This window comes from Bombina bombina, chromosome 5 (genome assembly GCF_027579735.1).
Source record: "Bombina bombina isolate aBomBom1 chromosome 5, aBomBom1.pri, whole genome shotgun sequence".
Taxonomy (NCBI): Eukaryota; Metazoa; Chordata; class Amphibia; order Anura; family Bombinatoridae; genus Bombina; species Bombina bombina.
This window is the reverse complement of record NC_069503.1, coordinates 395,599,951-395,624,366: the sequence shown is the minus strand read 5'-3', so window position 1 is coordinate 395,624,366 and position 24,416 is coordinate 395,599,951. Positions and strand designations below refer to the sequence as shown.

Sequence of the window (24,416 nt, the reverse complement as noted above, 5' to 3'; positions counted from 1 at the left end):
AGGGTGAAAAAGTGCTAGAAGAATAAAAAATAAGACACCCCACAGAAAAAATACGGATGAGGAGCTGTGGACTCTTTCCATCTGAAGAAAATTATCAAGTAAGCATAATTTAAGTTTTTCATAAATGGAAAGATTCCACAGCTGCATTCATTACTATTAGGAAAACAATACTCAAGCTCTAGAGAACACTGAATGCAAAAAGGGAGGGTACAATAGGCGGCCCATTCTGAGGGAACCAGGCCTGAAAAACTACAACCTAACCAAACCCCGCTTCGTCGGAGCCAGGCAAAAAAACTAGAAGGAAAAGGCCCCAAGAACACTGACCCGCAGATAGTCTGAAAGCGTAACTAGAGACTGCAAAGCAGACTCACTGTGCAAACACTCCTCCAGGAGAACTGTCGCCCATCAGTCCCCACACAACCCTTATAATACAGTACCAAAATCCCCAAAAGGGAGAGGACAAGAGTGAGCCAAAGGGATACCCAAAATGCACAGCAAAATCCATAAAGGAAAAACCCCCTTCAAAAGAAGGCAAAGTCCACAGAGACCTGAATTGAACCAGAGAACAAGGGGAGACGATGCCCAACCCACAAGGAGGATCCGGGTATCATCAAGGAGAAGAAACATCTCCCAAACATCGTGCAACAGCACCGAAAAGACTGCTAAAGACAAAGTCCTCAAAATGTCCGAACTCTGAGACTGCGTAAACAGAAAAATTACAAGTAGCAAACTCAGAAAGATAAACATCTGAGTCCAGTAACACGCTGCTATCCGTAGACGGAACACAGAGAAAACACTATCCGTAAGGAAAAAGCAGGCCAAACAAAATAGCAGATTGCCCAACCTCCAAGGCAGAGGGGGAGCGGCACATACCCTCAAAAAAAAAAAAAAAAAAAAAAATAAGTCCACTGGCACCCTCAAGAGCTGAGGATGAACAACAGATCTCAGATCCTACACCTAACCGGACCAATACAAGCAACGGCAGATCTGAAAGCAAGGGAACAGAAAGGAACCACAAGACCAGCCCCCAAAAGGGAGGAAGAGTGGACACAGCCACTTCAACCTAGAGACAATCGAGCAGGCGTTAGACCCAAGGAAATCTAGCAAAGCCACCCAACTAAAGTCTCAATGCGGAGCCAGCAGCTCCCCAGATGGAAAGGAACAACTCAAAGAGCAGACCAATCCCCGAACCAGATAAAACATCTGTTCCAACCTCCCAAACACAGGAGAGGCCCCTAAAAAAAAGGAACCACACCTCCCTAAGGAGGACAAAGAGCCCCCTGAAGAGGAGAGCATCGATAAACAGCTGCCCATAAGATAGGCAGTCATAGGAAGAACCAAGAGAACACAAGGCCATGTCACTGACTAACACGGAAAGAACCCCTTAAAACACCATTGTTCTAGCACACATCAGGCGCAAGAGTGACAGCAGAGCAACCACAAACGTTCCGCTGGCTAGGCAGGAAAGCCCACCATCAGGTCACATTAGTTGGCTGTCCCAAGGGAATCGTATAGTACGGCACAAGACAAGCTCCAAAAAGCACCGGCTCTCAGTAAATCTGGCCAAGTTGTAAAACAGAACAGCCAGAACAAGGGCTAAGCCCAAATTACCTTGGAAACTGGAACCCCCCGGCCAGTCCTAGGATCATAATGTCCAGTAACATCCCACAGCAGGATCCACAAAGAAAAAACGTAGAGTAAAAACCTTGACAACGGAAGATCAGGAGAGGAAGCCCGGGCCCCACAAATGTTTAGATTAAACAATCTTACAGGAACATAAATCCCTTGTCTGATATAAAAAAACAGACCTCCCAGGGAAAAATCCAGAAGCCCTTGCAAGTCCTGACCCAAAAAGGTAAGAGACCACACCTTGCAGGAGCCAAACACTCCAAAGAGCCAAGGCCTCCCAAGGCCATAAAAGGACACTAAAGCTAACAGGCATCCAAGCAACATTAACATGATTGTGCTTGAAAAGCACAGCTAATCCCCCCTTAAGGGACACAAGGCGATGCTCATTTTATCAACCTCAAAAGGAGGAAAGGCTGAGTAGACCTCGCCGGGGATTGAACTAGCAACCCTCAGTTTGCTACAGTACAGAGTAGCCACAGAGCCTTAGTATGCTGAGCTAGTTGTCCAGTTAGCTACGAGCTCCAGACACAAGGGGCAACAGTGAGGACAAGTCACCCGAACAGAGCAACAGCAAGCCTCCACATCACCTCAGATTCAAAGTCAGAGGACAGAAAAACATGGGTTTTGATGCCACCTGGATGGCAATACCTGAACCATATGAGTGGAAAACCACTAGGACCTCTTCTATCCCAAGAAGGAGATGCAGAGCATTCCCAACACCGGGGAAGGACCCCTAACCGGAGCCCAAAAAGACTTCACAGTCTAATGTCCCGAAAAAGGAACAACCAACACCAGAAGAAAATCCAAGTCCCCCAAAGATGACCCAATCCACAAGGAGAAACGGACAAAGTCCAAGAAGGTCTCAATGAAGAAGAGAACCACTAAAAGAACTAGTCCCAAAAGGACAATTCCTTGGGCCTTCTAAGGCAACACCGCCCCGACCGGCAGAAAAGAGGCACTAAACCCTCTAACCTTCCCACCATGTGGTAAGGAATACTCTAGGTTCCAAGGGTATCGGAAGCAACAGAGTGTGACGCCGCAAAATTCACTGACCCAGTCACCAGAGAGACGGCTATTTAAGGACTGAAACAATCCTGAGAGCCGCACGGACCCACAAGTTCTTTTGAGAATGCTTAGCTGAAACTTGTAAAACAAAGAACAAGAAACATAAATATTGAGAGCACTCGGCACCCCAACCTGACCGGCAAGGTATAATAGGCGCCATGTGTCTGAATAAGCCATGAGACAGATCTGAACCCAAGCAGGACCAGCCTGCAACCAGGGTCATAACTGCCAAGCTGGCTAAATCCACCATCAGGGAGGGAGGATGAAAAAACAGACAAACATGGGACTAACGTGTCCCGAACAACTTCTGTAGAAGCAAACAGTGAGTATCGATCCCAGAGAAAGTTCCCACAGAAAACATAGTATGAAAAACCTGAGGGTGAACGCTCAAGAAGAACAGAAAGATCCGCAGGACCAGCCTAACGGAAACCGTGTTCCTCCAACAAAACTGGGAAGAATCTCTATAACAAGACTTAAAAGGAGATTACGTCATCCCCCCATGTCTAACGAAGTGAGCCATTCGAAGGAGAAGGCTGATGAGTCCCATAGCCAAGAAGGGTAGGTCCCCAAACAGCTAAAAAATGTGTGAGTAAAATACGAAGGAGAGTCAGCCTGTAACAAAACTCACAACACTCAGGAACAGTTACACCCGCAGGGAACTGCACATGCCCTCCTGTGGCCGAAAGACTTGGGGCAATCGGGCACGAGCACAATAGCAAATAAACATCTGGACTTTGTAGACAAGCAAAGTGCAAAAAGTATTTAAAAGCGAAAATGTGCCACAACTTCTGGGGGGGGGGGGGGGGACAATCCACCCTCCGAGGAGGAAAAAACAACCTGGGTTACCCACATGTGTAGTAGTAGGGAGCTCTCCTCCCGGAGGACAGGGCCAGAACGAAAACACGCCCGGTTAGAAGGTGAACCGCAAAGTCCAAAAAAGCGTGCCCAACCATAAGGTCGCGTCACTTCAAAAGGCCATTATACTCCAGAAAGCCACGAGCCCAGTTAACACTACACATAAGCAGATTGAATGACATAAACATGATTAAAAAAAACCTTGTTCAATAATCCCCCTCAGGAGATATTAACCCTTGATGCCAAGATACTAAAGGAGTCCCACTGAGACCCTCCATTTTTCATGTGAATTCGCAGGAACAAATGAGTTGAATGAATGTTACAGTACAATTATGAAGAAGTTAAATGAAACGATCTTACCGGAATCTACGTCATTAGGCAGGAACACGGCCCTTCAAGTGTGGCGGATAGTAGCCTCACCTCCGCTATGGACTTGAGAGAAGTAAGCAGGCAGTGAAGCAAAGTTTGACAACGCTGATTGCTTGTGGAGTTGTTAAAATGAGTCGGGATGGTTTTGCAGAAAGACTCTTCCTGCATCTCCGGACTAACTTTCATCCAAACCCTCACTGAGAGACTGACAGGATTACTTGAAACTCCCGTCCCATGTCGAAGAGTACTACCCTCCATAAGTAGGGTGACCATATCGCCGCTTTAAAAAGGGACATATATGAAAAATACATATGTCAGGGCTGTTTAAAGAAATGTTGTGTATAAGAACCCTGACATATGTATTTTTTTATATGTGTCCCTTTTTAAAGCGGCAATATGGTCACCCTACCCATAAGAGACGAAAATAAACTTCTGAAACTTCTCTGCCAACCTCCTAGGATGAAAGGCAAAGAATGACTGGGGTTTGAGGGAAGTGGGATGAGTATTTAAGCCTTTGGCTGGGGTGTCTTTGCCTCCTCCTGGTGGCCAGGTTCTTATTTCCCAAAAGTAATTTTGCAGCTGTTGACTCTTTCCATTTATCAAGAAAATAATTATATTAGACTGTGCATTAAATAATCCTTAAAGGATTGTAGTCTTCCTACTAGGATACCATAGCCCATCAGGAGTATATAGGTGTAATCACCAAAAACCCTAAGTTGCAGGTCCTTAAAATAAAAATAAGTGCATAAGAAGGTGTTTTGCTAAAGATATGGTGGGGTAGTGGGTGGGCAGTGGGTGGGATCAGAAGTGGCAAGTAAAAATTTTTCCTGGCTAGTAGTTTAATACTTGTAAATTTGCAACTGATTAGCAAAGTCTGGAGGCCAATGGGCCCCTTCCCACAGGAGGATTAGAAGTGCCCTGGGGAACTGCTTGTATAATCGGAGATGCTTGTAGGGAACGCACCTTGTGGGGCAGAGAAACCTCAGAGGTGGAAGGCTCAGTTGTACTAAATTTTTTCTTTTTAGAAGTAGTAATATTGTCACAACATGTGGAACAGAGCTGAAATGGCGGTTCCACCGGAACCTCCTCACAGTATACACAGTTAGTAGGTTTACTGTCTTCTACCAGAATAAACGCCGTGGAACAGGAACTCAGCCCTTCAAGTGTGACAGGTTAGTAGTGTCGCTCCTGACATGGAATTGAGAATAAAAGCAGGCAGCAAAACTCGTCAATGCTGATTGCTTAAGGAGTTGTTAATATGAGGTGTGATAGTTTCGCAGAAGAACTCCCCCTGCATCTCCGGACTCTAACTTTCACCCATGCTCTCACTGAGAGGCTAATAGGACTACTTAAAACTCCAGTCCCATTGCAAAGAGTACTACCCACCATAAGAGACTACTCCGAATCTTCCGGCACTTCTCTGCCAACCTCTTGTTATGAAAGGCAAAGAATGACTGGGGGATGAGGGAAGTGGGGGAGGCATTTAAGCCTTTTGGCTGGGGTGTCTTTGCCTCCTCCTGGTGGCCAGGTTCTTATTTCCCCACAAGTGATGAATGAAGCAGTGGACTCTTCTCCCATTTAGATGAAAAGATTAGTCCCTGCGACAAATTGAGGAGGGCTTATAAAAAAATTCCCATGAGGTGAAAAAAGAATCACAAACAATACCGCATATACATCCCACAGACAAGCACTGTACTCTGAGGGGAAACCGGGCCTCAATATAGACTGAAAACCCCTCTCTCTGAAGAATTTATTCTTCAACTACCTCCAGGGGAGGCAAAGTAAAGACTGAGGTATGTGTGTGGTGGGAGGGGTTTTACAGGGTTTTTTATAGAGCATTTGTGGTTTGGGAATCTTTGCCTCCTCCTAGTTGTAGAGAAGAGTAATTTCCAAGAGTAATGGATTATTGACTCTCACCCCCTGTATGAAAGAAATTAAGGGATAAGAAAAATAGTAATGATAGTATTTATTTTAGAAAGTAATGACACACTTTTTATATTTTTCCATTTTTATTAACACAGTAACAAATGCAGACTTTATTAGTCTACAACATATAACCAATCTACATAGTAATTCTTATCCACCTTTACAATTAAAACAGCTTAAGGTATTTCACTACAGGTTCCCATTAATTTTTTCCACCCTGAATTTAAGACTTATAAAGGAAATATATAAAGTTGTATGTTTTATAATACCTAATTTAACCAGTTATTTTTCCACGATAAGGAATGACCACCCTTTAACCCTATTGATACCTGAAATCTGCAGATTGTATCCACTGCAGGCCTCTTTGGTAGACACAGGGTTATACAGCTTTCAGAGTGCAGCGTGACTCTTCTATTCATATAAAAAATATGCATTCATATCAATGCCCCAGAAAAAGGACTTTACATAGACACTTACATTATATGCAATGTAACTGTACAAAATTAAGTAGTTTCAAAAGTTTACATATTGCATCCAAAAGAAAAAGCATTAATGGAAAACAAAATACAGACTTTACATTCTTCTGTATTCCCCTCAGCTGTCAGAGCTCCTGTCTGATAAAGATGCCCCTACACAATGTTGCCACTTACTGTAGAAAGATACCTTAAGTTACAATAACAAAAAAAAAAAGTCTCTGGAAATAAAAGACTGAATAAAATCTGTTTATAGAAATACCCTATTCTTTACCAACCCCCCTCCCCGCCCCCTTCAAATGTATGAGCAGCTCTCTCCATCAGACAGGTGGTATTGGAAAGTGTCAGACTTATGTAGCGTATCTCTTGGTCCACTGCCTGGCCATTCTGTCATGCTCAGCTCTGTTGGTCATGTACTGAGTGGCGATGCTTCCGACCAGAGGATCAGCTGGGAGGGGATGAAGTTAAAAATATTATAAATTTATACAGATTTTTTTTAATAAAAAAAATAAAATAAAAAAAAAAAACACAAAATAAGTTTCTGTAGCATTTAAAATGCAGTATAAAAAAAAAAAAGTAATTTTCTTCCTGACTAGGAAATACATTTTATGTGTGTGTATAATGTTTTTATATACACACACACACACACACACACACACACACACACAATATATACATTTTTATTTAATTGTTGTGCCACTCACAGAGCCCTAATCTCTACATCTAGTCTGTCTGGAAATACATGAAGACCAAAGTAATTGAGGCTGCCTAAATTCACAGAATTTTGGTTAATTCTTCAAGATGTTTGGAACAAACTACCTGCTGAGTTTGTTACAAAACTGTGTGCAAGTGTACCAGGACGAATGTGTGCAAGTGTACCAGGACGAATGTGTGCAAGTGACGAACTGATGCTGTTTTGAAGGCAAAGGGTGGTCACAGCAAATATTGATTTTATTTAGATTTTTCTTCCGTTCACTCTTTTTGCATTTTGTAATTTGATCAAAAACAAAATGTATGCTTACCTGATAAATTTCTCTCTTTCCGGGCATGGAGAGTCCACCAAACAATCAAATTACTAGTGGGATATTCACTTCTGGCCAGCAGGAGGCGGCAAAGAGCACCCCAGCAGAGCTGTTAAGTATCACTTCCCTTACCCATAACCCCCAGTCATTTGGCCAAAGGGAAACGGAAAAAGAAGATAACACAAGGGTATAGAGGTGCCTGAGGACTAGACAAAAAACTGCCGTCTTAATTTGAATAACGGTGGGTCGTGGACTCTCCATGCCTTGAAAGAAAGAAATTTATCAGGTAAGCATAAATTTTGTTTTCTTTCCTATGGCATGGAGAGTGCACAAAACATTCCTAATTACTAGTGGGGACCAATACCCAAGCTAGAGGACACAGAATAAATAGGGAGGGAGAACAAGACAGGCGGACCTAAACTGAAGGCACCACCGCTTGAAGAACCTTTCTCCCAAAAGAAGCCTCAGCTGAGGCAAAAGTATCAAATTTGTAGAATTTGGAAAAAAGTATGAATAGGAGGACCAAGTGGCCGCCTTACAGATTTGCTCCACAGAAGCTTTATTTTTGAAAGCCTATGAAGATGAAACCGCTCTAGTGGAACAAGACGCAATTCTCTCAGGAGGCTGCTGTCCAGCTGTCTCATAAGCTAAACGGCTAACATTTCTCAACCAGAGAGAAAGAGTGGTAGAAGTGGCCTTCTGACCCCTACGCTTACCAGAGAAAGCAGGATAGTAGGTAAAGTAGTACTAATGGTGCGTACCTATAGGTGCCAAATATATATATATTTTTTTTATCCACAAGCACCTGTAAGGGGGGCAATATAGCACTAAGGAGACTCTTAAAAAAAAACCCCATAATTTATGCTTACCACATAAAGTCCATGGCTTTATTCCTTACTGTTGGAAAATACAACACCTGGCCACCAGGAGGATGCAAAGACACACCAGCTAAAGGCTTAAATATCCCTCCCACTTCCTCATTACCCCAGTCATTCTGCCGAGGGAACAAGGAAAAGTAGGAGAAACATTGGGGTATAAATGGTGCCATAAGAAAAAAATAAATAGGGAACCGCCCATAGACAAGAAAAAAGGACGTGGGCCATGGCGTCTCCCTATCCGGAAGGAAAGGTATTTATCTGGTAAGCATGAATTATGTTTTGCTTCCTAAGATAGGGAGTCTACGGCTTCATTCCTTACTGTTAAGAAAACTATACCTAAGCTCCAGAGGACACTGAATGAATAATGGGAGGGAACAAAAAGGAATAGGCGGACCCTATTCTAAAGGCACCAGAGCCTGCAAAACATTTCTCCCAAAAGCTGCTTCAGCTAAAGCAAAAAAACAAACTTGTAACATTTTGAAAAAGTATGTAAGGAGGACCTCCTAACATGACAAAAGGCAAAGAATAACTGGGGTAATGAGGAAGTGGGGGGGATATATAAGCCTTTGGCTGGAGTGTCTTTGTCTCCTCCTGGTGGCCAGGTGTTGTATTTCCCAACAGCAAGGAATGAAGCCGTGGACTTTCCCTATGCTAGGAAGGAAATGAGTTACAAAGTCTGTAACAAAAAAAAAAGAAAAGTGGTTATTGGTTTAACTATTGTAATTGGTTTGTAATTGGTAGACGTAACTTAGCAGTTTTGTTAGACGGAACTCATTTTTCTATGAAAACAAACAGGGCAGAAGTCTGCTGAAATTTTTTTAGTTGCTTGAAGGTAAAATTTAAGTTATGCAAAAGACGTTCCTTCTGGAATGAAGGGTTAGAACAAAAAGAAGGAACACCAATTTCCTGATTAATATTGTGATCCAACACTACCTTAGGGAGAAACCCCAGCTTAGTACAAATGACTGCCTTATCAGCATGAAAAATAAGGTAAGGGGAATTACACTACAGAGCCGAAAAAGTTCGGAAACTCTGAGCAGAAGAAATAGCAAGAAGAAACAAAACCTTCCAAGATAGTAATTTAATACTAACAGAATGCATAGGCTCAAACGAAGCCTGCTGCAAAACTCTAAGAACAAGGTTAAGACTCTAAGGAGGAGCAACAGATTTAAACACAGGCCTGATTCTGATAAAGGCCTGAACAAAAGACTGAACATCTGGCAGAACTGCCAGATGTTTATGCAGAAGAATAGACAGAGCAGAAATCTGACACTTCAAAAGTACTGACTGACAAACCCATCTCCAGGCCCTCCTGAAGAAAAGCCAAAATTCGAGGAACCCTTACTTTGTTCCAAGAAAACCTTTTGAATAACACCAATGAAAGTATTTACACCAAACCCTATAGTAAATTCTGCGAGTAACTGGTTTACGAGCCTGAAGCATAGTATCTATGACTTTCTCAGAGAAGTCACGTCTAGCCAAACTTAGACATTAAATCTCCAAGCAGTCAGCTTCAGAGAAACCAGATTTGGATGAAGAAAGGGACCCTGAAGTAGAAGGTCCTTCCTGTAAGGTAACCTCCATGGCGGAAGAGATGACATTGTCACCAGATCCGCAAACCAAATCCAGCGAGGCCATGCAGGAGCTATTAGAATCAGAAAAGCTCTCCTGTTTGATGCAAGCAATTACTCGTGGAAGCAAAACAAATGGAGAAAACATGAATGCTAGATTGAAGCTCCAAGGAACCGCTAGAGCATCTACCAGAACGGCTTGAGGATCTCTTGACCTTGAACAGTACTTTGGAAGCTTTAGAGTTGTTATTGTGAAAACCTCTGGGTGGAAAGCCCACTCTCCGGGATGGAAAGTCTGCCTGCTTAGAAAATCCGCCTCCCAGTTGTCCACCCCTGGTATGTGGATGGCAGAGACATGGCAATTGTGAGACTCGGCCCAATGTAGAATGCGAGACACCTCCTTCATTGCCAAGGAACTTCAAGTTCCTCCCTGGTGATTGATGTAGGCCTCTGAAGTGATGTTATCCGACTGAAATCTGATAAAAATCGAACCAAACCTAGTTAAGGCCAAGCTATTAAAGCATAGAAAATTGCTCTTAACTCCAAGATGTTTATTTAAAGAGACTACTCCTCTGAAGTCCACAGACCATGTGTCTTTAAGAAACCCCAAACTGCTACCCAGCCTAACAGGCTGGAGTCCTTGGTCACAATCGCCCAGGAGGGCCCCGAGATAGATGGTCCTTTGAAACCCACCATGAGAGTGAGACTCTTGTTGGGGAATCCAAATTTATGTTTTGCAAGAGAGCTGAGTGGTCCCCGTTTCATTGACTAACTATGCATAGCTGCAGAGGTCTCAGATGGAACCGAGCAAAAAGGAATGAGGGCCATGGAGGCAACCATCAGTCCAATCACCTCCATGCATTGAGCCACAGATGGACGAATAGACTGGAGAGACAGGCAAGAAACTTGAAGCTTGGATTTTCTGACGTCTGTCAGAAAAATCTTCATGGACAGGAAATCTGTGATTGTTTTTTAAGAAACAAATCCTTGTATCTGGAACAAGGGTACGCTTTCCCAGATTCACTTTCCACCAGTGGGAATGTAGAATAGACAACATCTCGGTATGAGATCTTGCTAGATGAAAAGATGGCGCTTGAACTAGAATGTCGTCTAGATAAGAAGCCACAGCAATACCCTGGGACCTCACCACTGCCAGAAGAACCCCCAGAACCTTGGTAAAAATTCTGGGAGCTGCAGCAAGGCCAAAAGGAAGGGCAACAAACTGAAAAGGTTTGTCCTGGAAGGCAAACTTTAGATACTGGTAATGATCCCTGTGAATAGGAACATGAAGATATGCGTCCTTCAGATCTATGGTCGTCAGGAACTGATCCTTTTGGACCAAAGGAAGAATAGAATGGATGGTCTCCATCTTGAAGGACGGAACCATGAGGAATAGATTGAGACACTTTAGGTCCAGAATGGCACGAAAAGTGCCCTCCTTCTTGGGAACTACAAATAGATTTGAATAGAATCCTAGACCCTGTTCCTCTAGAGGAACTGGAACAATCACTCCCAGGGATGATTGGTCATTTACGCAGTTTAAGAAGGCCTCTTTTTTTATCTAATTCGCAGATAACCTTGACAGGTGCAACCTGCCCCTGGGAGAAGATTTAAATCCTATTCCGTAACCGTGGGATATTATATCTATGGCCCAAGGATCTGGAACATTGTGTATCCAAGCCTTCTGAAAAAAAAAAAGCCTGCCCCCCCCCCCCACTTGATCCACTACAGGATCGGGGGTGGCACTTTCATGTTGATTTCAAATCAACAGAAGGCTTTTTAGCTTGCTTCCCCCTATTCCAAGGCTGACTGGTCCTCTAAGAAGACTTGGATTGATCCGACTTGTAAGAGGAAGACTTCCGTCTCTTAAAGTTACGAAAGGAATGAATATTAGAATTCTGGCAACCCTTAGGGTCTATTCTTTTTATCCTGAAGTAGGAAAGAACCCTTTCCACATGAAATGTCAGAAATAATTTCTGCCAGACCTGGCCCAAACAAGGCTTTACCCTTATAATGCTAAAAGATAAAAGCTTTGACTTGGATATAACATCTGCAGACCAAGATTTTAACCAGAGAGCTCTGCAAGCTAAAACTGTAAAACCAGAAATCTTAGCACCCAACCTAAGAACTTGCATGTTGGCATAACAAATAAAAGGTATTGGCTAACTTGAAAGCCTTGATCCTGTCTTGGATATCCTCTATAGTAGTCTCTTCTAGGATAAGATTAGATAAACCATTGCACCAATATGATGCTGCCCCCGCAACTGTAGCAATACTAGCAACAGGTTGCCACTGTAATCCCTAATGAATGTACATCTTATTAAAAAAAAAGCCTCAAGCTTCTTATCCTTGAAATCCTTGAAAGAACAACTATCTTCAAAAGGAATAGTAGTTCTCTTAGCCAGAGTAGAGATAGAGCCTCCCTCTACCTTGGACACTGTGCGCCACGAATAGAGAGTCAGCAACAGGAAACATCTTGTTAAAAACCCGGGACGGGGAAAAAGGAAACCTTGGTTTATCCCATTCCAGAGTTATAATACCTGCCATACGGTCTGGAAATGGAAAAACTACAAAGATGAGGGTACATCATATACCCTATTAAGCTTACTAGGCCTCTTTGGATTCTTCTCAACAGATTTGGATTCTTCCAAAGTAGCAATAACCTCCTTCAAAAGAACTCAAAAGGTGTTCTAACTTAAATCTGAAATTAATCTCCTCTGAATCTGCAGAATCTGTAACTACAGTATCAGAATCTGACAATCCCCCCTCAGAAGCCACTGAAGAATCATCCTCATCAGATAATTGACAAAAACTGACTAACTTAATATGTTTAGATTTCCTCTTTTGTTTACCAGAAACCTTTGGAAAAGCTGATAAAGCTGCAGAAACAGCAGAAGTAATATGCGCAGCGAAATCCCCAAGTAAAAAAACACCACCAGGAGGTTAAGAGTAACCGCAGGGCACTACATGTGAAGCTTGAGGGGAAAGCTGAGGCGTAGCTAGGATAACCCTATCCTGAGAGACAGGAGGCTCAGGGACAGACATCTTATCTTTAAACTTTAAAGTTTTATTTAAACATGAAGAGCAAAACTGTACAAGAGGAATTATCTTAGCCTCCAAACACAATAAGCATTTTTCAAATGAATCAACTTCAGTATTAGTTTCCATAATTGGGTATCAGTTCACAATTAACAAAAAAAATAAAATGTAAATGCCGGTTTATTTATATGAAGCAATAAAACATAAATAAGCACTTAAACCCCTCAGCTCTGCTGAGGTCTTATACCTCCAGAAGTTGCTATCCCACTAGCACACAAAACTGGACACACCCGGTACCAAAAAACACCTCATTGTTAACGGAACAGCCCAAATTCACTTGCCACTGTAGATAGAAGAAAATGCAGCCTCCACACTCGCCGTGGCAAACTCCGATCTGAACAGAGAAGCCGAAAACCGGAAGTGCTGAGGAGCGGTCATGTGACCGCAATAAAAAACTTTTCTTTAAAATTGCGCCAAACTAAAACGGCACAAAAATGGCGCAAAGACCAACAGCAGCACAGCAAAAGTGATTGGGCTAATAAGCTGAGCAGTGATAGCAACAAGTAAAACAAACACCTGTCAAACACTTGATATACTCTCCCATCTCTGAGCCACCAATTAAAAAATATGGTGCCTCTTTTCACATAAAAGCAATGCCGCTAAAACAGATTCAAATACTTTCCACAAGGATTTAATCCCCTAGAAGGGAAAGCACTTACCTGTGGATCCTATTCCACCAGGCAGGAGCTGTTTTTTGAGTTGTGGCAGCTTCACCATATCTACCAGGGACCTATAGAAAAGAAAGAACAGAGTAACCAACTCTGGCTTTCTATAATAGGAGTAGCAATAATGTTAGAAGTTTAAGCAAAGACTACCTCGTCGTCTTCTAACTGCTAATAGCCACCACTACTCTACTAAAGAAATTGACATGGACACAGCATAGCCCCAATCCTTGCTTGCAGGGAAAAGTACCCATTAAAAGGATTCAAATCTTCAGACACCATCTTCGCCATCCTCCCGTGATCAAGGCAAAGAATGACTGGAGGTTATGGGTAAGGGAAGCGATACTTAAAAGGGACATAAAACCCAATTTTTTTATTTCATGATTTAGATAGAACATAGAAGTAAATTAGAAAATTGTTTAAAATTTTATTATATTTTCTTCGTTTTCTTGTTATCCTTATTTGAAAAGCAGAAATGTAAGCTCAAGAGTGTGCATGTTTCTGCAGCACTATATAGCAGCAGTTTTGCAACAATGTTATACATTAGCAGTAGCAGTAGCAGTGGATGGCAGCACTATTTCCTGTCCTGTAGTGCTTCAGGCATGTGCACGCTACCTACCTAGGTGTATCTAACAAATAATAACATGAGAATGAGACATTTTTAATAATAGAAGTAAATTAATAACTTTTGAAAAATTGTATTCTCTATCTGAATGAAAGAAAATTTTGGGGTTTAATGTCCCTTTAACAGCTCTGCTGGGGTGCTCTTTGCCTCCTCCTGCTGACCAGCAGTGAATATCCCACTAGTAATTAGAATGTTTTGTGGACTCCCCATGCCATAGGAAAGAAATAAATGTATTATTTATATTTTTCAAAGCATTCTTACTTTTTTACACCTGCCTATGCACAGTACTGAATTGTAGTTTTTTAAGTTTTAAAAATTAAAAAAAAAAAACAAATCGATACAAATATAGATAAAAAACTAATAAATCCTAGTATTTCCTCTGATATATAGTTTTAGTAGTATCTTCCTCTCTAGTATATAGTATGCATTATTGCAGTGGTTAACTCAAATGCAAAACAACAAGTATTCAGAGGGCGCTACCAAAAGCTTAAGATATCAAATATACCAGTAGTCTAAAAGTAAATTGCAGAAGTAATAAGAATATAGTGCAAAAATTACATTTATTCACTATATGCTTCTAATATGTATAAAAGATTGTGACGTCTCCCATATAAATCTAAATGAGATACTTAAACGTAAAAATACAAATACAGCTCATAAAACGATTGAACATGTAAAAATACTTAGTACAAATTACTATTCCATATACATAAAGGTGGTTTTAGCAACCCCTTCCCATCAATAGTTTAGCATACAACATTTTATAATACACTTAAGGGTCCTATATTTCCTATGATAGTATAAAAACATAATTTATGCTTACCTGATAAATTTATTTCTCTTGTAGTGTATTCAGTCCACGGGTCATCCATTACTTATGGGATATATTCCCTTCCCAACAGGAAGTTGCAAGAGGATCACCCAAGCAGAGCTGCTATATAGCTCCTCCCCTCACATGTCATATCCAGTCATTCGACCGAAACAAGACGAGAAAGGAGAAACCATAGGGTGCAGTGGTGACTGGAGTATTAATTAAAATTTAGATCTGCCTTAAAAAAGACAGGGCGGGCCGTGGACTGAATACACTACAAGAGAAATAAATTTATCAGGTAAGCATAAATTATGTTTTCTCTTGTTAAGTGTATTCAGTCCACGGGTCATCCATTACTTATGGGATACCAATACCAAAGCTAAGTACACGGATGATGGGAGGGACAAGGCAGGAACTTAAACGGAAGGAACCACTGCCTGTAGAACCTGTCTCCCAAAAACAGCCTCCGAAGAAGCAAAAGTGTCAAATTTGTAAAATTTTGAAAAGGTGTGAAGCGAAGACCAAGTCGCAGCCATGCAAATCTGTTCAACAGAGGCCTCATTTTTAAAGGCCCAGGTGGAAGCCACAGCTCTAGTGGAATGAGCTGTAATTCTTTCAGGGGGCTGCTGTCCAGCAGTCTCATAGGCTAAACGTATTATGCTACGAAGCCAAAAGGAGAGAGAGGTTGCCGAAGCTTTTTGACCTCTCCTCTGCCCAGAGTAAACGACAAACAGGGAAGAAGTTTGACGAAAGTCTTTAGTTGCCTGTAAATAGAATTTCAGGGCACGGACTACGTCCAGATTATGCAAAAGTCGTTCCTTCTTTGAAGAAGGATTAGGACATAATGACGGAACAACAATCTCCTGATTGATATTCCTGTTAGAGACTACCTTAGGTAAAAACCCAGGTTTAGTACGCAGAACTACCTTGTCTGAATGGAAAATCAGATAAGGAGAATCACAATGTAAGGCGGATAACTCCGAGACTCTTCGAGCCGAGGAAATAGCCATCAAAAACAGAACTTTCCAAGATAAAAGTTTAATATCAACGGAATGAAGGGGTTCAAACAGAACTCCTTGAAGAACTTTAAGAACCAAGTTTAAGCTCCACGGAGGAGCAACAGTTTTAAACACAGGCTTAATCCTAGCTAAAGCTTGACAAAAAGCCTGGACGTCTGGAACTATAGCCAGACGCTTGTGCAAAAGAATAGACAGAGAAGAAATCTGTCCCTTTAAAGAACTAGCTGATAAGCCTTTTTCCAAACCCTCTTGGAGAAAGGACAATATTCTTGGAATCCTAACCTTACTCCATGAGTAACTCTTGGATTCGCACCAATACAGGTATTTACGCCATATCTTATGGTAGATTTTCCTGGTAACAGGCTTTCGTGCCTGTATCAAGGTATCAATAACTGACTCGGAGAAGCCACGCTTTGATAGGATCAAGCGTTCAATCTCCATGCAGTCAGTCTCAGAGAAATTAGATTTGGATAATTGAAAGGACCTTGTATTAGAAGGTCTTGCCTCAAAGGTAGAGTCCATGGTGGACAGGACGACATGTCCACCAGGTCTGCATACCAGGTCCTGCGTGGCCACGCAGGCGCTAACAGAATCACCGATGCTCTCTCCTGTTTGATCTTGGCAATCAGTCGAGGGAGCAGAGGAAACGGTGGAAACACATAAGCCATGTTGAAGAACCAAGGAGCTGCTAGAGCATCTATCAGCGACGCTCCCGGGTCCCTGGACCTGGATCCGTAACGAGGAAGTTTGGCGTTCTGGCGAGACGCCATGAGATCCAGTTCTGGTTTGCCCCAACGATGGACCAGTTGAGCAAACACCTCCGGATGGAGTTCCCACTCCCCCGGATGAAAAGTCTGACGACTTAGAAAGTCCGCCTCCCAGTTCTCCACGCCTGGGATGTGGATCGCTGACAAGTGGCAAGAGTGAAACTCTGCCCAGCGAATTATCTTTGAGACTTCCATCATTGCTAGGGAGCTCCTGGTTCCCCCTTGATGGTTGATGTAAGCCACAGTCGTGATGTTGTCCGACTGAAATCTGATGAACCTCAGTGTTGCTAACTGAGGCCAAGCTAGAAGAGCATTGAATATTGCTCTTAACTCCAGAATATTTATTGGGAGGAGTTTCTCCTCCTGAGTCCACGATCCCTGAGCCTTCAGGGAATTCCAGACTGCGCCCCAGCCTAGAAGGCTGGCATCTGTTGTTACAATCGTCCAATCTGGCCTGCGAAAGGTCATACCCTTGGACAGATGGACCCGAGATAGCCACCAGAGAAGAGAATCTCTGGTCTCTTGATCCAGATTTAGTAGGGGGGACAAATCTGAGTAATCCCCATTCCACTGACTTAGCATGCACAATTGCAGCGGTCTGAGATGCAGGCGCGCAAATGGCACTATGTCCATTGCCGCTACCATTAAGCCGATTACTTCCATGCACTGAGCCACTGACGGGCGTGGAATGGAATGAAGGGCACGGCAAGCATTTAAAAAGTTTTGATAACCTGGCCTCCGTCAGGTAAATTTTCATTTCTACAGAATCTATCAGAGTCCCTAGGAAGGAGACTCTTGTGAGTGGTGATAGAGAACTCTTTTCCACGTTCACCTTCCACCCATGCGACCTCAGAAATGCCAGAACTATCTCTGTATGAGACTTGGAAATTTGAAAGCTTGACGCCTGTATCAGGATGTCGTCTAGATACAGAGCCACCGCTATGCCTCGCGGTCTTAGAACCGCCAGAAGTGAGCCCAGAACCTTTGTAAAGATTCTCGGGGCCGTAGCCAACCAGAAGGGGAGAGCTACAAATTGGTAATGCCTTTCTAGAAAGGCAAATCTTAGGAACCGATGATGATCTTTGTGAATCGGTATGTGAAGGTAGGCATCCTTTAAGTCCACTGTGGTCATGTACTGACCCTCTTGGATCATGGGTAGGATGGTCCGAATAGTTTCCATTTTGAATGATGGAACTCTGAGGAATTTGTTTAAGATCTTTAGGTCCAAAATTAGTCTGAAGGTACCCTCTTTCTTGGGAACCACAAACAGATTTGAATAAAATCCCTGTCCTTGTTCCGTCCGCGGAACTGGGTGGATCACCCCCATTACTAGGAGGTCTTGTACACAGCGTAGGAATGCCTCTTTCTTTATCTGGTTTTCTGATAACCTTGAAAGATGAAATCTCCCTTGAGGAGGAGAAGCCTTGAAGTCCAGAAGATATCCCTGAGATATGATCTCCAACGCCCAGGGATCCTGGACATCTCTTGCCCACGCCTGGGCGAAGAGAGAAAGTCTGCCCCCCACTAGATCCGTTTCCAGATAGGGGGCCATCCCTTCTGACCTGCTTGCCCTTGTTTCAGGACTGGTTAGTTTTCCAGGCCTGTCTGAAACGAGCAACGGTTCCTTCCTGTTTTGGGGCGGAGGAAGCTGACGTTGCTCCTGCCTTGAAGTTTCGAAAGGCACGAAAATTAGACTGTTTGGCCTTTGATTTGGCCCTGTCCTGAGTTAGAGTATGACCCTTACCTCCAGTAATGTCAGCGATAATTTCTTTCAAGCCGGGTCCGAATAAGGTTTGCCCCTTGAAAGGAATATTAAGCAATTTAGATTTAGAAGTCACATCAGCTGACCAGGATTTAAGCCATAACGCTCTGCGCGCCTGGATGGCAAATCCGGAGTTCTTAGCCGTTAGTTTAGTTAAATGTACAATGGCATCAGAAACAAATGCATTAGCTAGCTTAAGTGCTTTAAGCTTGTCCATAATTTCATCCAATGGAGCTGAGTGAATGGCCTCTTCTAGAGACTCAAACCAGAATGCTGCAGCAGCAGTGACAGGCGCAATGCATGCAAGGGGTTGTAAGATAAAACCTTGTTGAACAAACATTTTCTTAAGGTAACCTTCCAATTTTTTATCCACTGGATCCAAAAAAGCACAACTATCCTCCACCGGGATAGTGGTACGCTTAGCTAAAGTAGAAACTGCTCCCTCCACCTTAGGGACCGTCTGCCATAAGTCCCGTGTAATGGCGTCTATTGGAAACATTTTCCTAAATATAGGAGGTGGGGAAAAGGGCACACAAGGTCTATCCCACTCCTTGCTAATAATTTCTGTAAGCCTTTTAGGTATAGGAAAAACGTCAGTACACACCGGTACTGCATAGTATCTATCCAGCCTACATAATTTCTCTGGAATTGCAACTGTGTTACAGTCATTCAGAGCCGCTAAAACCTCCCCTAGCAATACACGGAGGTTCTCAAGCTTAAATTTAAAATTAGAGATCTCTGAATCCGGTTTCCCTGGATCAGATCCGTCACCTACAGAATGAAGCTCTCCGTCCTCATGTTCTGCAAACTGTGACGCAGTATCGGACATGGCTCTTATAGCACCAGCGCGCTCTATTCTTACCCCAGAGCAATCGCGCTTGCCTCTTAATTCTGGCAATTTAGATAATACTTCTGTCAGGGTATTATTCATAATAGTAGCCATGTCTTGTAAAGTGATTTGTATGGGCGTCCCTGATGCACTTGGCGCCCCAATATCACGCGCCTCCTGAGCGGGAGGCGAAGGTACTGACACGTGAGGAGAGTTAGTCGGCATAACTTCCCCCTCGTTGTCTGGTGATAATTCCTTTATAGATAAAGACTGACCTTTATTATTTAAAGTGAAATCAATACATTTAGTACACATATTTCTATGGGGCTCCACACTGGCCTTCAAACATACTGGGAGTGCAGAATTATTAGGCAAGTTGTATTTTTGAGGATTAATTTTATTATTGAACAACCACCATGTTCTCAATGAACCCAAAAAACTCATTAATATCAAAGCTGAATAGTTTTGGAAGTAGTTTTTAGTTTGTTTTTAGTTATAGCTATTTTAGTGGGATATCTGTGTGTGCAGGTGACTATTACTGTGCATAATTATTAGGCAACTTAACAAAAAACAAATATATACCCATTTCAATTATTTATTTTTACCAGTGAAACCAATATAACATCTCAACATTCACAAATATACATTTCTGACATTCAAAAACAAAACAAAAACAAATCAGTGACCAATATAGCCACCTTTCTTTGCAAGGACACTCAAAAGCCTGCCATCCATGGATTCTGTCAGTGTTTTGATCTGTTCACCATCAACATTGCGTGCAGCAGCAACCACAGCCTCCCAGACACTGTTCAGAGAGGTGTACTGTTTTCCCTCCTTGTAAATCTCACATTTGATGATGGACCACAGGTTCTCAATGGGGTTCAGATCAGGTGAACAAGGAGGCCATGTCATTAGATTTTCTTCTTTTATACCGTTTCTTGCCAGCCATGCTGTGGAGTACTTGGACGCGTGTGATGGAGCATTGTCTTGCATGAAAATCATGTTTTTCTTGAAGGATGCAGACTTCTTCCTGTACCACTGCTTGAAGAAGGTGTCTTCCAGAAACTGGCAGTAGGACTGGGAGTTGAGCTTGACTCCATCCTCAACCCGAAAAGGCCCCACAAGCTCATCTTTGATACCAGCCCAAACCAGTACTCCACCTCCACCTTGCTGGCGTCTGAGTCGGACTGGAGCTCTCTGCCTTTACCAATCCAGCCACGGGCCCATCCATCTGGCCCATCAAGACTCACTCTCATTTCATCAGTCCAGAAAACCTTAGAAAAATCAGTCTTGAGATATTTCTTGGCCCAGTCTTGACGTTTCAGCTTGTGTGTCTTGTTCAGTGGTGGTCGTCTTTCAGCCTTTCTTACCTTGGCCATGTCTCCGAGTATTGCACACCTTGTGCTTTTGGGCACTCCAGTGATGTTGCAGCTCTGAAATATGGCCAAACTGGTGGCAAGTGGCATCTTGGCAGCTGCACGCTTGACTTTTCTCAGTTCATGGGCAGTTATTTTGCGCCTTGGTTTTTCCACACGCTTCTTGCGACCCTGTTGACTATTTTGAATGAAACGCTTGATTGTTCGATGATCACGCTTCAGAAGCTTTGCAATTTTAAGAGTGCTGCATCCCTCTGCAAGATATCTCACTATTTTTGACTTTTCTGAGCCTGTCAAGTCCTTCTTTTGACCCATTTTGCCAAAGGAAAGGAAGTTGCCTAATAATTATGCACACCTGATATAGGGTGTTGATGTCATTAGGCCACACCCCTTCTCATTACAGAGATGCACATCACCTAATATGCTTAATTGGTAGTAGGCTTTCGAACCTATACAGCTTGGAGTAAGACAACATGCATAAAGAGGATGATGTGGTCAAAATACTCATTTGCCTAATAATTCTGCACTCCCTGTAGTGAACAAACAGATTCATCTGTGTCAGACATGTTTAAACAGACTAGCAATAAAACTAGCAGACTTGGAAAACACTGTAAATAATTTCACAAGCAATAAAGAAAAACGCTACTGTGCCTTTAAGAAGCACAAAAAAAAAAACCTGTCACAGTTGAAATAACAATGAACCAAATCAGTTATAGCAATCAAATTTTCACAGTAAATGTATTAAGTCAGCAGAGCATTGCACCCACTTGCAAATGGATGATTAACCCTTTAATACCCAAAACGGATAAGTACTAAAGAAAAAAACGTTTTTTAACACAGTCAAAACCACTGTCACAGGTCTGCTGTGACTGATTACCTCCCTCAAAATGACTTTTGAAGTCCCCTAAGCTCTCTGGAGACGACCTGGGTCATGCAGGAAGAAGTAGGAAGACTGAGCCTGAATTTTTACTGCGTCAAAAAAAGCGCTAAAATAGGCCCCTCCTACTCAATATTACAACATTGGGAGTTTCAGTTAACTGTTTCTATGCAGAAATACCAGTCAGCCATGTGGAAAAAATTTATGCCCCAATAAGTTTTATCACCAATGTACCTCACAAACGATTAAACATGCCAGCAAAACGTTTTAAACATCCTTTTTTAAGGAGTATGTATCTCTATTGATAAGCCTGATACCAGTGTTCCTACTGCATTTAAGGCTTATAACATCACTTCAGTATTAATAGCATTTTCTCAGTCAAATTCCATTCCTTAGAAAATTACTTTACTGTATATATTTTAATCAGCCTGATACCAGTCGCTTTCACTGTATTAAAGGCTTTACTTACATTACATCGGTATCAGCAGTATTTTCTTAGTCAATTCTATTCCTTAGAAAAATAATTTACTGCACATACCTTATTTGCAGGAGACCCAGCACACTATTCCCTTTCTGAAAGTTACCCCACTCCTCAGAATGTGCGAGAACAGCCAGTGGATCTTAGTTACTTCTGCTAAGATCATAGAAAACCGCAGGCAGATTCTTTTTCCAAATACTGCCTGAGAACAAACAGCACACTCCGGTGCCATTTAAAATAAACTTTTGATTGAAGAAATAAACTAAGTATAAAACACCACAGTCCTCTCACAACGTCCTATCTAGTTGAGTGTTGCAAGAGAATGACTGGATATGACATGTGAGGGGAGGAGCTATATAGCAGCTCTGCTTGGGTGATCCTCTTGCAACTTCCTGTTGGGAAGGGAATATATCCCATAAGTAATGGATGACCCGTGGACTGAATACACTTAACAAGAGAAAAGAATTATATAGATTCCCATTAGAGTAAAGTGTCTATGAATGTAGGCGGACAGATCTGCAGGCGTTTTGACACGAAAGACTGCAGATCTGTCCGCCTACATTCATAGACACTTTACTTTAATGGGAATTTTTATAATTCTTTTTATACTATCATAGGAAATATAGGACCCTTAAGTGTACTATAGGTGGTATGTTTTAGCAACCCCTTCTCATCAATAGATTAGCGTATAACATTTTATATGTATATGGAATAATAATTTGTACTACTAAGTATTTTTATTATTTAGCATTTTTATATCTTCAATCGTTTTATGAGCTGTATTTGTATTTTTACGTTTAAGTATCTCATTTAGATTTATATGAGAGATGTCCCAATCTTTTATACATATTAGAAGCATATGGTGAATAAATATAATTTTTGCGTATAGTAGAGCTGGTGCTGCTGCAGGAAACGTCCGTCGGGTAAGAGGGAAACAGACCCACTCTGAATAGGGGAAAGTATGGAGCCAGCCCAGAAAGTGGTGGACAGCCGCAAAAAGGTACAAAACAGAGAAGGCGGCTGCTGAGCTACTGAAAAAAAGGTACTTTTATTCCAGATAAAAAGTAAACATGAAGCAAAGAAAAGGTGAATATGACAGCAAACCAGGGAGGGAAACAGCAGACTTACATGTTTTGCGCTGACTAGCGCTTAATCATAGAAGCTTCTATGATTAAGCGCTAGTCAGCGCGAAACATGTAAGTCTGCTGTTTCCCTCCCTGGTTTGCTGTCTCATATTCACCTTTTCTTTGCTTCTTGTTTACTTTTTATCTGGAATAAAAGTACCTTTTTTCAGTAGCTCAGCAGCCGCCTTCTCTGTTTCGTTTTTAATATAATTTTTGCACTATATTCTTATTACTTCTGCAATTACTTTTAGACTACTGGTATATTTGATATCTTAAAGTGCCAGTAAACCTAAAAAACATAATTTATGCTTACCTGATAAATTCCTTTCTTCTGTTGTGTGATCAGTCCACGGGTCATCATTACTTCTGGGATATAACTCCTCCCCAACAGGAAATGCAAGAGGATTCACCCAGCAGAGCTGCATATAGCTCCTCCCCTCTACGTCAGTCCCAGTCATTCGACCAAGAATCAACGAGAAAGGAGTAACCAAGGGTGAAGTGGTGACTGGAGTATAATTTAAAAGATATTTACCTGCCTTAAAACAGGGCGGGCCGTGGACTGATCACACAACAGAAGAAAGGAATTTATCAGGTAAGCATAAATTATGTTTTCTTCTGTTATGTGTGATCAGTCCACGGGTCATCATTACTTCTGGGATACCAATACCAAAGCAAAAGTACACGGATGACGGGAGGGATAGGCAGGCTCATTATACAGAAGGAACCACTGCCTGAAGAACCTTTCTCCCAAAAATAGCCTCCGAAGAAGCAAAAGTGTCAAATTTGTAAAATTTGGAAAAAGTATGAAGCGAAGACCAAGTTGCAGCCTTGCAAATCTGTTCAACAGAGGCCTCATTCTTAAAGGCCCAAGTGGAAGCCACAGCTCTAGTGGAGTGAGCTGTAATTCTTTCAGGAGGCTGCTGTCCAGCAGTCTCATAGACTAAACGTATTATGCTACGAAGCCAAAAAGAGAGAGAGGTAGCAGAAGCTTTTTGACCTCTCCTCTGTCCCGAATAAACGACAAACAGGGAAGAAGTTTGGCGAAAATCTTTAGTTGCCTGCAAGTAGAACTTGAGGGCACGAACTACATCCAGATTGTGTAGAAGACGTTCCTTCTTTGAAGAAGGATTTGGGCACAAGGATGGAACAACAATCTCTTGATTGATGTTCCTGTTAGTGACTACCTTAGGTAAGAACCC

The 24,416-nt window shown here is 42.2% G+C and overlaps 1 protein-coding gene across 1 annotated transcript in view; it reads right to left on the bottom strand.

Moving 5' to 3' along the window:
* Positions 1 to 5,908: 5,908 nt before the first annotated feature.
* The window catches only part of LOC128660402 (ubiquitin-conjugating enzyme E2 E1), a 110,332-nt gene continuing 91,824 nt past the window's right edge, over positions 5,909 to 24,416 (bottom strand). Inside the window, exon 5 of the mRNA XM_053714228.1 lies at positions 5,909 to 6,765. Within this exon, the coding sequence (XP_053570203.1) occupies positions 6,668 to 6,765 (98 nt within the window). The 3' untranslated portion in view covers positions 5,909 to 6,667. The remainder of the gene's footprint in view (positions 6,766 to 24,416) is intronic.